This window comes from Cyprinodon tularosa, unplaced genomic scaffold (assembly GCF_016077235.1).
Source record: "Cyprinodon tularosa strain WSP-4 unplaced genomic scaffold, ASM1607723v1 ctg11, whole genome shotgun sequence".
NCBI classification, from domain to species: domain Eukaryota; kingdom Metazoa; phylum Chordata; class Actinopteri; order Cyprinodontiformes; family Cyprinodontidae; genus Cyprinodon; species Cyprinodon tularosa.
In genome coordinates this window covers 1851392-1869177 of record NW_024037893.1, presented here as the reverse complement: position 1 = coordinate 1869177, position 17786 = coordinate 1851392, and the positions used below count along the sequence as shown (strand labels likewise).

At 37.8% G+C, this 17786-nt stretch overlaps 1 protein-coding gene across 2 annotated transcripts; it reads right to left on the bottom strand.

The window, feature by feature from the left end:
• Positions 1-1613: 1613 nt before the first annotated feature.
• Positions 1614-10040, bottom strand: rae1 (ribonucleic acid export 1). 2 transcript variants are annotated; one of them, XM_038295285.1, is made up of 13 exons: positions 9983-10033; positions 8962-9067; positions 8768-8872; positions 5674-5766; positions 5511-5597; positions 5343-5429; positions 5145-5216; positions 4960-5067; positions 4747-4853; positions 4556-4631; positions 2670-2864; positions 2513-2598; positions 1614-2019 (listed from the first exon to the last, which is right to left on the bottom strand). In XM_038295285.1, coding segments are annotated over exons 2-13 (1107 nt in total). In that variant the 5' UTR covers positions 9052-9067; positions 9983-10033; the 3' UTR covers positions 1614-2018. The 2 variants fall into 2 exon arrangements, with proteins under 2 accessions (XP_038151213.1, XP_038151205.1); XM_038295277.1 differs by lacking the exon at positions 1614-2019 and having other exon boundaries at positions 2509-2598; positions 9983-10040.
• Positions 10041-17786: the final 7746 nt, after the last annotated feature.

Genomic DNA, 17786 nt, shown 5'->3' with positions numbered 1-17786 from the left:
AGGAAGTTGCAGTTTCAACCTATTCTGCTTTGAAGATGAACCATACATGAACAAAGAAACCAAAATAATGTGTAGTAGATGACTAGCAGACTCTATGGAAGGTTGTTGTTCTTTAGCTGCCGTAGAAAGGAGTCTCTGCTTGATCACCTTAGGTTAACTGTTATCCTTTGCGGGCAGTGCTTTTATTTTATTTTATCTTTTTGTGCAGCACTTTGGAAACCTTGTGTTTATTTAAACCGTGCTATATAAATAAAGTGGATTGGATTGGATTAACTGGGGATGAATCCCTCTATTAACTTCAGCTGAAGTGGTTCCCAATCAAGTGTTGTTGAGGATGGAGAGGATGGGAGCGAGAAGGGTGTTCCCTCCTCAGCTGCTCTGTCAGAAAGCATGAGACCAATAAACAGATAGATGCAGGCACTCTGAGCTGCCTTAGCTTTCTAAGTTTGAACTCAGATGTAATATTTGTACTTTACTCTCATTAGAGAAATATACCTCTGCATTTACCCATTCCCTTGGGGAGCAGCGGGCTGCCATCGTGGGGCGCCCAAGGAACAATCAGGAAAGGGTCTTGCTCAGAGACCCAGAGTTGCAGTCTGTGGGATTGGGTTTCAAACTCACAACCTCATGATTTCAAGCCCTATGCCCTAACCACTATGCCGTCACTCCCCTTAAATCGTATTTTTAAAGTTACTTTAATTTGTTTGAAAGTGATCAATCTGGATCCTAGATTCTGCTAGCTTACTTTGCAAATCACTGGAATGTCTGGTTTTCTGTTCCCTTTGAATGATCAACTTCTGCAATGCCACCTTCCCATCCTAACAAGACTTTAACTCGGATCACATAACTGGCACACAAAAAAATAGCCTTCTTAACACATAAAATACAGCCACGTGACCATAAATGTGCACTCCCAAATCAACTATTACAAGTCTGGAAATGGGATATTCTCTCTCAAAGGAAATATAATTTTAATACAACCCCGATATATATTTTTTTTGTTGCCAAATTTAAGAGTCTTACGATAGAAATAGCTAATTTAAGATCTAGAAGAAAAAGATTCAGGCCTTAAAAATCAGGAGACTGCTCAACTCAGAAGCGAGCTGGCATCTGAGATAAATGTTATTGCTTGAAATCTTAGCAAGGAGGTTTAAATTAAGTTGCTTCATACCTTCGCGCCAACATTGCCTTGGAGGTCTACTGTTAGGTACCAAGGGTCAGGTTTGACAGTGAGGCGACACTCTAATGACCTCTATAAAAAGACACTTAACTCCCACCTTTTGCTCTAAGATATGGACCTCTCTTCACACATTGCTTTTGTAGTATCCCCAACGACCTCATTCATATCCTCTTGTAATCCCCCTACCAATGGAGAACTGGACAAGAGTCTGATAACGCACCTTTGATCTCATTTGTCTTAGTTGTGTCTGCAACCAGCAGCTGAAAGAGTCGATTGTTTGAAGACATGCTCCTCCTATTGGTTAACTGTGAGTGATACAGGCAGAGGAGCTTAAAACTGATACCACAGCTCTCTGATTTCAGAACAAAGAATATACAGTTTTTTTTTTTTTTTTTGTAATTTCTAAATTTCTGCATCAAAACGAAAACACATGTTCACATCTAACAGTGCGCACTTATTTATTTTACATCTTTATCTTTAATGAAACAATAAGTAACAAGTTACAAGAAAATGGAAAATATTTGAAGTTGTGAAAATAAAAAAAGGGGGGAAAAAAAAGGTACAACCTTGATACTTTGAACCTGTCAAATAGGAAAGAGAAATTAATATCAATAACATATTAACCCACCCCCCCTCCATGAGGACCTCAAAGGCCAACTATCATGCAACATCAACATGGGTTGGCCCCCTCTGATTGGTCCATGCACGGCACCAGAAAGCCACAGCATTGGTCCAGACTTCTGTCGCAAGGAAGGGGGTAAGTCTTGAACGCATACACGCACACTAAAGCAGCAGGTCTCCCGCAATTCCCCACAAGAGGTGCGATTGGCACGATGAATCTGGAGACAGGAAGCAGCAGTCAGTGACAGAGCAGCAAGTTTGTTTTACATCTTGTTTATTTCTGAACAGAGAATAAAGAAGAAAAACAACTGTTCTACAATCAAAAAGTACGCTTGATTTCAGTAATATGTCTTTTCCCCATTTTTAACTAAATATTAAAAATAGCTACTCTTTAAGTACCTCTTCAAACAACTATACAGCTGATGCTTACAGGCTGGACACGTTTGCTAAGACAGAGGCTCCATGCGTTACAATCCTGTTTGTATGAGTACACAGGTTTTCTGTGCACACACTAAAAACATACCATAAATAAAGTGCAATATTCAAACAGGCTGACAAGAGGATTCACATCACATCTGTATCCTTACTGCCCACATTCATGCATGCCCTTGAGAGCCCACAGTCAGAGCCACAGGAGCAATCAGGAAATGGGAAAGCCCCCATTCATTGACCGCGGTCTCCACGGTAACAGACGGCTGTCATCTCTCTCACCATTTCTTGTTCCGAGGCTTCAGCTCCTCAGCAGCGTTCCTCAGAAAGATGTAGTTCTTTTTCTGGGGGTTGTAGTACTCATGGCCCTAAAAGATCAGGATTTTTTTTTTATAGAATAAAACATCTATGGGGGGAACTACTGTTGTGATGTTTTTACCTTTGACCAGTCGTAGCTTGAAGCGTATGCAAAGATGTTGCCATTGTTGTTGAAGCAGCAAGCCGTGATGGGCTGGTCAAGCTGCTCGGAGGTCTTCAGCTTGGTGCGGGCATCTTTGTCCCAGAAGCTGAAGCGTCCGTCTGAGCCCACAGTGGCCAATGTGCCGTGCACAGGATGGAAGGAGATGGCATTGACCTGACAATAAAAATCAAAAGACAGAAAGGCTAGTTGTTGAGGAAGGTTAAAGTGGAATAACATTCAAGAAGCTGTTCATATGTTGTCTAGTAAAAATAAAAAACATTTTACTGTATTAAGATTTGATGTTACAAACTGTAAAGTGGAAGGAAAAATTATTTTTAAAAAATTTTAATGGTGAAGAACATATCAATCGGAATATGCTTGTGTGCATTTCTTTTCAGTCAGCACTGCAGAACCCCCCTCTATAGCAGTTAAAGCTGCAACTCCTACTGGATGTTTCTCTATAAGCTGTAAACACAGTCAGATAAAAGTTTTTGCAAATTGATTTTTGTAAACCAGCTGACAGGCAGAAGGGAACATGTCTGTTTATATCAATAAACATCTCTTACCACAGATTAGCAACTACACAAATATATGTTTTAGTCTAAACCTATAAAATCTTAATATTACTGTATGCTTATAGTCAATAATCCAAGCTATTGTGTATTTTTAAGTTTAGCAGGCTTCAGGTTTACTCAGTAATTATATACGTTGTTCCATCAGATCTGAACAGCTTTATTAACCTGCCGAACAGAATCCCGCAGCATGCTGCGTCCACCACCATATTTATGTTATTGTTTAAGTGTTCTTGTTCATGTGCAGGGTCATTATTATTTTTTGCTTGATTTATTGCCAAATTGTGTTTTGTATGTTGGCCAGAAAGAAAATGTTTGAAATCTATGCAGAGTTTACAAGGGGGCAAGTCACATGTTATGACTTAAAGGTTACATATTATGCAAAATACACTTTATAAACATTGTTTTAAAAGTCTTATGTGTCCTGAAGCCTCTATATGAGGTTCACAAATAAAAAAATGTTTCCCCATTGCTCCAACCTTTTTCCTCGTCTTATTTAATATGTGCTCAAAATGCTGTTTCAAAATCCTTCCTTTATGAGGTAATTTGGGGAAATAAAACTCTTCCCCCATCTAAGCCGGCCCACTAGATGGCACCATATCTCTGCTCACCGACAACGAGCATCCAAACAGACATGGCCCCTGCTCTGTTAATGGCTGCACGGTAAGACTCAACGAATGGGTTTTATTTATGACAAAAATCTAACAGCTAAACCTAAAGCATTTCAAAGAGGAGTGCTTCACAAAAAGGGTGTTCCCAAGCAGGCTTCTCAACCAGGGCTGGATGAGGAGGTTATTGGTAAATGCTTACTGCCTAATCTGAGAGGAATATTCCTGCTCAAACAGCAAAAACATGCTCTGGAAGGCCTTCTTGTTAATATTTTGTTTTCAAACATGGAATAATATGAGAACTGTAACACATTCCTAAGCCAGCGGCTCAATGATTGTAAAAAAAAAAAAAAAAAAAGGCATTAAAGTTGGCTTATTAGGCTGTTTTTCTGTGAATTACACCTTGTGTTTTCTCCAATTGTTAGTCAACTGAGGAAGGAGCTGGTTCAAGTTGATGAATGCGTGACTTCGTACTGCCAGCAGATGGAGACAGCGTACAACAAGGTTTATGGCTGCTGATAGTGCCAAGTACGAAAAAAAAATTTTTAGACTAAAAAAGAATTAAGCAAACTCTTCATCTATCCAGATGCATGTTTGAAGCATATCGAATTATTTTAACATAAACATCAATTTTTTTTTAAAGGGACCGTCCCTTAACAGCTTTGTGAATTGAGGGTCAACTTACAGCATAAATGTCCTGTGGAGTGGTTGTGTTGGTTCCATTGGACCTGTGGCACTTGAAGGTGAAGTTATCTTTGGCTCTAAACAAAGATCAGAGGAGGAAGAATGTATATCGATCATGCATTTTACATGCACGATTTGCATTTCGTACATGTATAATTTATATTTCAGTGGGGAGACTTGGAATCCACTCACGGGTTTGGGGGATTGATGTAGTGGATCGCCACTCTGCCCTCAATGCTTCCCAGTGCAAAACCTGTTGGCTTGTTCTGCTTGTCCTTAAATATGGCAACACAGCGGTGCTGACAAGACAAAATAAAAACAAACAACAAATCAGGGTTATATAAATGCTTTTGAATTATGCAAAATTTCTAAAACTCAGAAAGTGATTTCTGAGGGACGTCATACCTGATGTTTGAGAGGGGAGTCTATTCTGCGAAACTCAGAGGGTTGGTTCTCTAACTGGTACACTATAAGGCCTCTTTCAGCTGTGGCTACCACTGCCATGGGGTACACCTTCATACAAAAAAGTGCACCAGTTATCTCCCCAGCAGATTTTAAAAATGATCCGATGGTGGTTATGTCGGACTTACAACATCGGCGCAGTAGCATCTCTCAGGCATCTGCAGGGACATCATGGGGTTGGGAGAGCGGGTGTCCCAAAACTAAACGGAGAAAAACATCAATGATCAAAATGTTCCACGTTCTGATAGGTCTGCCTCAAGCAACCTTTTTGATTTATCTTTCCCATGGATGCAAAGAATAAATATGTTTTTAAAAAATTGGCGTACCTTCAGAGTTTTATCCCAGCTGCCAGTCATCACACAGCTGTAGTTTGGAGCTTTTATCCAGTGGATTGATTTAATGGGACCTTCATGCTTTGAGGAGAAAGGAGAAAGTGTAAAATAAATCTGCTTAATTCTTGATCACGCAGCTGACCCAGGAGCATCTCATCCAACCTGTGCAATCTGCATTGCTTGATTGCTGTTCAGATCCCACATCTTAGCCGTCTTGTCACACGAAGCAGTGAACACTTTACTTCCATCCTGGAGGATAAAAACATGACCTTACTACAGCTGTACAACAGGTATTTAATAAGTGGTTTGCTAAGATGCCACCTACATCGCTCCAGCAGACATCCAGCACCGGACCTGTGTGCATCTGCTGGGCTTTAGGGACGGTCTGTCCGTTGTCCTGCACCTCCCAACATCGGACCTAAATCATCACAACAGATTTCAACTGTAAATAATGTGAGCTTTTCCAAACAAGACGTACACGTAAGCAGGACATGTCTTATTTATGTTAACAAAGCTACATTCTGTGTGGAAGATGGATTAGTAGGAAACATCTTGACGTTCTGTAGCACCTCTACACAATTTAGATGAGGTATTTAGTGAAAACATTAAAGGTGCTCCTGTAGTTAATATGAAAGCTACATGAAGAAAATGCTTGTAAGGGGAAAAAAAAGCTGCAACAGTGTACTGAGCTGGTTTGGTACCACTTTGGTTAAACCTGTTCATTGCAACTCCCTGAAATTAAGCTTTGACCATTTTGTCCTCATTTACCATTCTTGTGAATCTATTAATTATTGTTATAGACGACCAGACAAATCTGCTTTTACCCCAAATTTGTAAACTTTCACTTTGATTCCTGATTGGTGAATAATAATAAAATAGAAAAATAAAAAAAAGGAACTGTGAGATGACATTTCTAGACATATTTAGCACATTTCTTGTGCACACTTTCAGTATCCCATTAATTATTTCCTTTATTCTATATTAACCATTAAACTAAAAGGCAAACTATGCTAATTATAGAACTGAAACTGAAATAGGGCTGTAGGATATCAGGAAAACACATGATGTCCGTGAGTGTCACACTGGAAACATGACTTACGATAAATAAAACTTATTTTAAAGTAGTAATCATTGTAAAAGATGCTTTTACAACTACACAACTTTGTTTTAACAACTTTTTTACTTAAACATCTCTTTAAAAACAGTTTATGCTGCATCTAACAGCCAATGTCATCCAATACAATCTAGTTTATGAGAGTCTGAAGGGAGTCTGAGGGAGATATGACCTCAAATCAATATCAGGATAAATTTAACAGTTTTACCTCGTTAACCATAAATGCGCCGGCAATGCAACTGAAATGCAACTGGTCTATTTATAATGTAGTTATTGAATTAATAACATTACATATTATGAATATTAAAGTCTTGCACCCATTCAGGTTTATTCATTCAACAATGTCTCATTGAACAGAAGAAAAACATTTCCTCTCTCGTAAACATTTTTGCGCAAAGGTAATGGAGCCATTCGCCATGGCTCCATTACCTTTGCAACAGCGCAGCTTTGCTGTAGGGGATGGAGGTTGGATGTGTTACTTTGGGTAGTCCCTAAAGTTTTCAGAGAAACTGCAACTTCTTTTGCTCATCATCTGTGGAGCAATTTTGATGCCACCGAACTGAGTGTGCAGAGCAAGCACAATGTGCATCATTTAAACTCGCACACGAAACGATCTGCCGCGCGCTCAACTCTGACAACACTCTCTCAACTTCTCTGCATGCTTAGCTTCATCTCAGCTCTTGCCAGGCTTCACAGGATTAACTGATGTAATCTCGCTTACAGCTGTGTTAGATGCTTCTTCATAACGGTCATCCACTGTTCTCTCTGTTTACGCTTCTTACTGGAACGGTAGAGTCACGTCATTCCCCACATGCTGCAGTGTCTTAAAGGGGAAGAAAATACCAGCCACCAGGACACACAGGAAAAGCGGCAGAATTATTTACCGACTTATTTACAGAATTTACCCACATGTGGAAACTTGCGCCGTTATCAAAATGAATGACAGTAACAGTAAAAATCCAGTTTATCGCCCAGCCCTACTTTGAATGCATATAGTTTTACATAGGGCTGGACAATAAATGGAAATAATTTGATTAATTCAAGTTTTTAAAAGTCCACGAGTAAGTCTCTTCTGCATTTTTTACTTGCCGACTCTTGCCTCCTTGCGCTCAATATCATGCTGCACTGTTTACTCGCGCCATGGGCACTGCTCAATCTGAAGAGATTGGTACAGAGAAAAGGGGACCTGTGTTCCGTTGTTTATTTGGAAGTGGTTCGGCTTAGACAAGGCCGATGTGGAGTAGTAGTAGTAGTGCAATAGTGTTCAAGCACAACTAACTTGTTTCAGCATCTCCAACAAAGGCACTCCACAGAATGGGAGCAGCACTCGCAGCTACGGGATTGAAGCGTTGGCAGCATGGGCAAGGACAAACAGAATCACAACAAGGACAACAAACCCTGGTCGCCTCGTTTTTTAAGAAGGTGCCGTACAACAAGTGTAGTTTGTGGTGGGATCAGATGATCAATGCTGTAGCTGTTCACATAGAGATGGACATGGTGCCATTTACACTGTAGAAAAGCTTGGCTTTCTTCACATGCTAAAAGTTTGTGATACAAACTATGATCCGCCGAGTCACGACACTACAAGCGCTCTGTAAAGAGTTAAACTCTGCTTTGTGTTTTGCAACTACTAAAGACCTTTGGTCCAGTCGATCTCTTCAGCCAAAGATGACTTTAACTGCTTACTATATCGACATGAACTGGGCTCTCAACAGCTGCTGTTTACATACCACCTAGTACTTACCAGAGATAAATACAAGTTATTGACTTTTCCATTAATTGCATATTTCAGCAAATGAAGCTCTGTTTTCTTGCACTTGTACAGAATATAAAGGTGTAAATTTTTTACTGATAAAAGTACAATTATTTTTGGGTGAACATTTGTGTTACCTGCACAAGTTTAAAGTTATGAATATTTAAGTTAACATTTTTTTTTTTACAATACAGCTATTGTTTGCTAATTATTTGTTACTTTGCACAATTTATTTTTTAACCCTATTGCCCAGCCCTAGTTTTACAAGAAAATTAAGACAATTTTTATACATCATCTAAGTTGGCTCTAAAAATATTTTTACAGTCTTTCAGAAATCGCAAAAGTTCAAGTAAGACCCACCGTCATCATTGAATAAACATGGATTTTTTCTTCTTCATTCTCAGTATTATTTTGCAACAGATGCCAATATCTAATGCATTTTGTGGATCAGGAATCACTGAAAAATTCTGATTGGAGCAACACTACCTACTGTACTTTTTTGTTTTAATGGTCACTTTAAATCTTAAAATGAAGACGTGACAAATAACTTACATCATTTGCCCAGGATCCTGCAATAAGAAAGTTTCCTGGCATGGTTGGAGGACTGAAAGCCAAGCAGCTGATGCTGTCATCTGGAGGAGAGGTCACTTCCACATCCTGTAAAAACCCAGAGGTGTGAAATGCTAAAGAGAAACACGGACCCAAAAAGACAGAACTGAACCTTTTCCATGTACATTTTAATTTACCTTCATGGGATTATGACTGTCAGCTGTGGTGCTTCCAAAAACACCTGTCCCCCCTGTTCCAAAACCGGAGGTTGTTCCAAACAAACTCATAATGCATTAAAGTTGCTGCAGACAAAATAAAACAGAGATGACTACTGATTAAAGAATTAACATTACACACACAGCCGTAAATATACATATACACACACACACACACAAAATCAGAAAGGGTTTGACAATAATTTGAAATACTTCCCACATTTCAATATAGATTACAGTCTAGGATTACTGCATGATATTCCAGGTTTTATGTTTCTTTCAAGCAAATATTTATATAATGTTGGATATACTAATATATTGTGATAACATTTTCAGGCATGTCATAACTGTCATTCATTCATAGATTAAATAGACTAATTAATAGATAGATTAGATATATTAATAGACAAACAGATAGATAAATAGATAAACAGATAGATAAATAGATAGATTAATAGATAGATAAATAGATAGATTACTAAATAGACAGTTTAATTGATATATAGATAGATCTCGTTCAAATAAAAGATAATTTGCGAAGGATAGTGCACTATTATTAGCTTTGAACAGTACTGTGAAACTGAACGGAGCAAATAAATAAAACTATAACACAATGTTATCACATGAGGTGGAATAGCGCGAGAGCTAAAGTAGCTCTGCTGGAAATAATATGTCAGCGCTGACTGTATTTGGTTTATCTAAACACTGTATTACAAAATATCTATAATATATAAAAATTAAATACAAGTCCAAGTAGTCAAATAACATGCAATGAAGGAGAAATAAAATAAATACGAGATAATAGTGCAGGCGCTAAGGTTAGCTCAGTTCGTCTTTCGCTACAGGACTATTATAGATTTATTTTACTCGTTAAATAAATGAAATAGGTTACTGCTGTAAACTTCATTAAAACCCAAAGCTTCAAAAGGTTCGCTAATACTATAAACTTAAAGCTCTAAAAATAACAAACGTGTATTATTATACAGCAAAGGTGTGGCGCTCACCACTGCAGTGCGTCTGCGTCGCAGTTTGATGACGGGCTTTCACTCGACGCTTCTAGCAAACCTGAAACCAGTACATGCTCCTATTATCGCCACCTGCTGGCTTGACGTGTGGATGCAACAGGAAATTACAGAAACCTCGGGGGGGGGGGGGGAAAATTAGAGGAAGTCATAAACCTCAACCTTCATTTTTTTGTTTGTGCAAATAATTCGTGTTTTTTTTTTAAAGTTGTACACCAAAGATTTGGTCAATTGAATTAGCAGTTCTAACACATTTGAAGCTTGTTTTGTTGCTTTGTAGTATGTTTAGTCTCTTTATCCTGATCAACATTGAGGGCCCTGTCTTTCCAAAAGAAACCCCCACCACGTGTCACTACAGGTGCTGGTCATAAAATTAGAATATCATGAAAAAGTAGATTGATTTCAGTAATTCCATTTAAAAAGTGAAACTTGTATATTATATTCATACATTACATACAAACTCATATATTTCAGATGTTTATTTTGTTTAATTTTGATGATTACAAATGACAACAAATGAAAATCTCAAATTCATCATATCAGAAAATTAGAATATTGTGAAAAGGTTCAAAATTGATGGCCCCTGGTGCCACACTCTAATCAGCTAATTAACTCAAACCACCTGCAAAAGCCTTTAAATGGTCTTTCAGTCTAGTTCTATAGGCTACACAATCATGGGGAAGACTGCTGACTTGACAGTTGTCCAAAAGACGACCATCGACACCTTGCACAAGGAGGGCAAGACACAAAAGGTCATCGCTAAAGAGGCTGGCTGTTCACAGAGCTCAGTGTCCAAGCACATTAATAGAGAGGCGAAGGGAAGGAAAAGATGTGGTCGAAAAAAGTGTACAAGCAAGAGAGATAACCGCACCCTGGAGAGGATTGTGAAACAAAACTCCTTCAAAAATGTGGGGGAGATTCACAAAGAGTGGACTGCAGCTGGAGTGAGTGCTTCAAGAACCACCACACACAGACGTATGAAAGACATGGGTTTCTGCTGTCGCATTCCTTGTGTCAAGCCACTCTTGAACCACAGACAGCGTCAGAAGCGTCTAAAGAGAAACAGGACTGGACTGCTGGTGAGTGGTCCAAAGTCATGTTCTCTGATGAAAGTAAATTTTGCATTTCCTTTGGAAATCAAGGTCCCAGAGTCTGGAGGAAAAGAAGAGATGCACTTCATCCACGTTGCTTGAAGTCCAGTGTAAAGTTTCCACAGTCAGTGATGGTTTGGGGTGCCATGTCATCTGCTGGTGTTGGTCCATTGTGTTTTCTGAGGTCCAGGGTCAACGCAGCCACATACCAGGAAGTTTTAGAGCACTTCATGCTTCCTGCAGCTGACCAACTTTTTGGAGATGCAGATTTCATTTTCCAACAGGACTTGGCACCTGCACACAGTGCCAAAGCTACCAGTACCTGGTTGAAGGACCATGGTATCCCTGTTCTTAATTGGCCAGCAAACTCTCCTGACCTTAACCCCATAGAAAATCTATGGGGTATTGTGAAGAAGAAGATGCAATACACCAGACCCAACAATTCAGAAGAGCTAAAAGCCACTATTAGAGCAACCTGGGCTATCATAACACCTGAGCAGTGCCACAGACTGATCGACTCCATGCCACGCCGCATTGCTGCAGTAATACAGGCCAAAGGAGGCCCAACTAAATACTGAGTGCTGTACATGCTCATACTTTTCATGTTCATACTTTTCAGTTGGCCAACATTTCTATAAATCCTTTGTTTTTATTGGTCTTCAGTAATATTCTAATTTTCTGATATGATGAATTTGAGATTTTCATTTGTTGTCATTTGTAATCATCAAAATTAAACAAAATAAACATCTGAAATATATGAGTTTGTATGTAATGTATGAATATAATATACAAGTTTCACTTTTTAAATGGAATTACTGAAATCAATCTACTTTTTCATGATATTCTAATTTTATGACCAGCACCTGTATAGGCAGTGGCGGTTGGTGGAGTTTTCTGCAGGAGGGGCTGTAAATTCAAAATAGACATATACCAAAAACCAATCAAACATACACTTATCACACCAGTATATTTATATGAATGCCAACAAGATAAACACACTTTATAAACACAAAAACATTTTATATACAGGGGAGTGGTGCTTAGTGGTTAGGGCATGGAGCTTGGATTCCTGAGGTTCTGAGTTCAAGCCCCTCTCCCACAGACTGCTACTCTATGAGCAATACGCTTAATCTCTGATTGCTCCCCGGGCGCTGCATGATGGCAGCCCACTGCTCCCCAAGGGGATGGGTTAAATGCAGAGGTAAACTTCTCCAATGTGAGATCAATAAAGTTCATTTATTATTATAATTATTATTAGGTTTACTCTTTGTACATAAATGTTGCCCTTCTGAGTAGCCTGATAAACCAGACTAAATGTTAGATTAAATATGTAATTTAGTCTGGCCCCAAAGAATGAGACATCGTAAGATTGTTGATGAGAACAACCAGTTGTTTCTCAAACAATGTCTGTGCCTATTGGTCAACGCTCTGACCAATGAGAACAACTGACTGTGACGTAGTAAGTGCGACAGAAAGCTGGTGGGGGAGTGTAAACAAACAGCCTGTCAGTAAAACGGCGAATACATCCTTCTTAAAAATGAATGAGCGTAGAGCCTCTCCCTGCTCACGTTTCCATGAATACCCCAAGTCTAATGGTTCCAAAATGAATTCCAAAGCTGAATCAAACGAGAACTGTTCAATAGTTGTTGCAATCTTCCTTGTTGAGCTTTCTCCAGCGTCGCGCAGCTTTGTCATCACGCCCTCAAAACCCCGCCCGCTTTGCATCCAAAAATTCAAAACACATCTTTGCATTTTATTTGCCCGCCAGTTCTAGGGCCTGGGGCATTGCTTGAGGCTAAACCAAACTCACAGGCATAAATGGTTTTGGCCGCTGGCGGGTGGGGCTAGTTTACTAGACTACCTTCTGCGGCTTTGTGAAGGCAAATCTGTGTTTTGCATGATCCAATATGGACGCACATTGCTCTACACGCAAAGGATTCCAGGACGTATCTGCCTCTTTTGTGGCCTTTCTTATCTTCTCATACACTTCGTAGACACTTTTTCTTTTACAACCTTCTGCCTTTTTCAAAGAACCGTGGTGAGAAAGGGCAAAGATTATGGCCCCCAGGGTGGAATTACATCACCAATCTGATGACAAATTAAACAGCTTTATTCGTCATTAAAGATTAAATGTTCATCTTGCACATCTAAAAACATATATTTCAAAATATTTAAATTTTATAATGTAATAATGTAATTTCTTTTTTGTTTTGGGTGGGTGGGGCAGCGCCCTGGCGCCCTCTATTGGTCAGACTTCACTGATTAAAGGGATCATTTGTTCATGGTAATCAGTTATTTATAGCTGAGGATCGATTTTAAATAGGAAGCGTATAGATTGATGTAGTGATTAGGTGACTTGGGGATCAAATTAAAGAGGGTTGAATAAAGATGCAAATCAGACTTAAGTTTGACAGCATCCCTTAATACTGGTTTCTGCCACTGAGTTTGGCCTTAGAGTCTCCCTTTTTTGGGGCGATTTTCCAGTTGTGCTAGAATTGTCAATCTGTAGATTTGTCAATCTACAGGGTTCCCCCAGCAGAGCTGGAGGGTCTGGGAGAGGGAAATCTGGGTGTCCTTGCAACGCGGTGCCAGATAAAGCAGAAGAGAGCGAATAGGACCACTGTATCATACTTGTTTACTAAAATAAGGTAAAAACTATCTAGCAGTTTCTTTATGCTTTTATTGTATTTTCTCTCACCTTGAATGTGCATTGGATGTTTGTTTTTTACCCTGCTTTAAAAACTCTATTATTTTAATTACACTGGTTAAAATGAATACCATGTCAGAATAACCTTTTAAAAATCTTTAAGATTACATGCTATTGAATTTTGTTTTAAATTTTTATTTTGTGTGTATGATGTTTGTACACTTGGCAATAGAGAATGGAACAAGCAGAAATTTGGGGCTTTGTGGTTACATTTTAAGTTTGACTGTTTGATTCACCCTTTTTGTTGTTTTAGTTGTGGAACTCTTCTGTAATTGTTTTATTTATTTTTTTATAGTCTCTTGACTTTTGTTTAATTATGAACTCTCTTATGTCAATTAGCTGAAGCAGGGGCATCCAGTTTTTCTTACACTTTAAACCTGAATAAGTTAACAAAACTTTTTTCAGAACTGTTTTGTAACTGCCCGCTTTTCAGGCAGCCGGCAGTTACATCAAAATTTTGAAGCTCATAAATGTAATTTCTTTTTTTTTTTTTATCAGTTTTTTGTACTTTTCCATTTAGATTTCCATTAAATATCTAATAACAGAAGCTCTAAAGGTTTTACATAAATACTGCTTAATATTTTGGTATGAACTGAAACCTTTTTTGCAAAGAGTCAGTTTGATGTTCTGTTGTTTCTTTACTCCTGTTCATACAAATATACTCATGCGTCATACAAGTCAGATCATCATTTTATATCCTAAAGATACAATAATACAAAAAAGCTATTGTTAGCGTATTGATTCTTTCTCCATACTGCACCAATGTGTTAATGTTTAATCAGTGCATAACTTTTAAAACTGTCCCTATTAGATTTAATCCAATCAGCAACTTATGATGTCACACCACTAGCCACACCCAATGTGATCTTACTGTTCAAACCTAAATAAGTATACTTTGTTATGACAGTTAAATTGTTCCATTTTACATCAGCTAGGTCATACTTAATTAATGCACAAATAAATCAGATTAATCCAAAGATTTGAGTTAAATGTACTCAAACAACAAGAAGATGTTACACTAACTCAATGCATTTGGCTTAACAGAAATTTTACAAAACAATGAGTTTTGTCTAATTAATAGGTTTCTGCATTGGAGTTTACAGTGATGCCTTTTTGGATGAGTTGTTTGATGTGGTTTCTAAAGTGCCAAAACCATGAACATGTCCCAGTAATCCAAAATGATAGACATCACTAACTTTTTACACTTGTTCTTTTAATTCTTTGGTTCAGTCATCTGTTGCTTTTTGGTATTATATTATTTAGTCATTATTTTTTTAGTGTTGCCTGACTGGTCATATTTAAGTGAGTAAGTGGGTGTGGATGATTTGATGAAACTAGAAAACATGGATTAATCTTAATTTCACAAGGTGAGGCAATCAGACCAGCTTATTTTAGATTAGTTTTACCCTTTAATAAATCGGATTAATAAGTTGAAGAGCAAATGCTTTTTCACCATGCTGTAACTCATGATTCTGAATCATTTTGTTAATTGAATTAACATATTGCCAATTGAAGGTTTTTTGCTTTAATTGATAAAAGATATTCATATTCATACATATTCATAGATTACGTAGAGTCCATCTCCTTTTTTGTTAATCCTAAAGACAGCAGTAGGTAAAATAAAGACTGTGCTTTAAATCACAGAAAAAAGATAGAAAACCTCACTTCCATTGTTCAAGTGTGTATGTTTACATATAAGGATAATGTAACCGCCATACAGAGACCGGTGACCTAAATAATTGCTCTTTGAAGGGGAACTAAGGTTTACGAATGTTTGTGTCCACCTAGAATTTATTTGAGTTTGCAGCAATGAGTCATATACTCTGACATTCAGGTGCTGTGATAAAAATCTTCGGGTTTCCAATGTCTCCTGCTGTAATTTAAGTGAACTTGGATGCTATTCCTGAAAATGACCTGGAGGAGGCTTTTTAAAAAAGCATATAAAAACACTGAGGGATATTTTCTGGCAGTACACATGACAGACCAATAAAAAGTACTATATAATTGTAAAATTAAAATAGTAATTTTCTGATTATTTTATGAATAATATTTTTAATGTGTTAAGTTTGTTTGTTTTTTAGTCCCTTTTAAACTGATGATACCCCTGATCAAAATTAAATGCAACTAACTGATGTCTCTGTATTCACATTGTCAGGACAATGACATCATTTTATTTATTTGTCAATTTGATTTTTCACATTCAAGGATTAACCGACCCTCTGGGAATTTCATCTTAACTCTTAACCTGAATTTTACAATAGAGAGGGATGCTAAAAATTGGTGAAACAAACACAAATTTGAGTTCCCTCATTTAGAAGTCTCATATTATGCCAAATTCACTTGATAAACATTTTGTCATGTGTGTCCTAAAGTCTGTGTAAGAGGTTCACAAAAAAATTATGTAATCTCTATCATTGCCTTTCGCCTATTAGCTAATGTGTGCTCAAAATGCTCTGTTTGAAAAGCTTTCCCCTTATGATGTCATAATGGGAAATAGTCTGCAGCAGCCGATAGGTCAAGCTATGGCCTTCATCTAATGTATTAATCTATGCTCCCAGGAAATCTTTATGAACGCTGACTAGTTGTCATAGTTGCGGGTTGTGGGGGTGTGGCCCTAGTGAGGAAGAGGGCATGGAAAGCCAAAACAGCCTGGCCAGAGGAGGGCTGAATAAGGAGATTTTTGGGAGGTTGTCTGCCTAATCTGAGATAAATTTTTCTGAACACACACAGCAAAAGCATGCTCTCGGGGCCTCGTCTTTAATATTTTACATTTTCAAATGTAAAATAGTATTGGACTTTTAAATGATAAACTCAGTTCATCCCACGTTGAGGGAATCCACATGTCACAGTAGCACATATAAACAGCAATGAACAGTGTCACAGTAAAATTGACAAAGACAAAAAGACAAAATTTATAATATACAAGGAAGCTATACAGTAATTTTGTAATATATACATAAAGTTATTTGAATAAACTGCAGAATAAATATCATGTACAATGTATAAATCATGTTAAAATGAGCTTAAAGCTATGGTCTTGCACATGTAAGCAGTAGTAGAGATGTACCAAGCTTAGTTAGTAGACATTTTCAATTGTATACACTGTAGTTTTCCTTTTCTCCTGTTTCTCTTTCATTTGATATTTCTACAGGTAAGCACCCTTTCCACCTTTACCAAGAGCTGCAATAGAAAATGCAGGTCAAAGCATTTGGCCCAGTTGAGAAAAATAGATATTTATGGTTGCCTTTCAGCTTGATGACACATATTCTCATAAGAATATTCTCACAAAAAAAATCCTTGCAAACCCAATAAAAACATTACAAAAAATGCTTGCAGCTGCTGTTAACATGCATATACCCACTATCCAACATTGATCTGTTAAATCAGTTTGGAAGACATGTTTATCAACTTTACAACTATGCATTCTCTTTTTTTGATCAACCTTATTCAATATTAATAAAATGCAATTACAATTGTAGTTGTAATATGCTGAAGCACTAAAAATAGCAGCAGTCTACTTATTATATTCTCCTTAAGCCAGAGTAAAGCTGGTCTCACTCATTGCAAAGTCCTCTTTCTCTAACTGGTGCTTTGAGTGGTGCAGTAACAGTTTAAGCTCCTCTTTGAAAGGAGATTGGCGTGTCCCATCATGTACCTGGACTACTGCTGATTACTCAGCAATTAGGGTGGGCCATCTTTTATTGTTTAGGTTCAAAGAATTTCTGTGCTGTAAAAGGGATCATGGGATTTGCCTTTTCTCAATGCAGATTCTAAACGACAACTTAAGCACCGTATGAATAAGACAATTAGGGTTTTAAGAAAGAATTGGCCTCAATACCTTGAATATAAAAGAAAGGATTTTTAAGACCGTTAATAAATAAAGGCTGATCCACTTAGAGACTGCTTTAATCTCCACCTGGACAATCTTATCCAAATTGCAAACCGGCATTAGCCTACAATGGAATATCGAAGGTCCACTCCCATCTA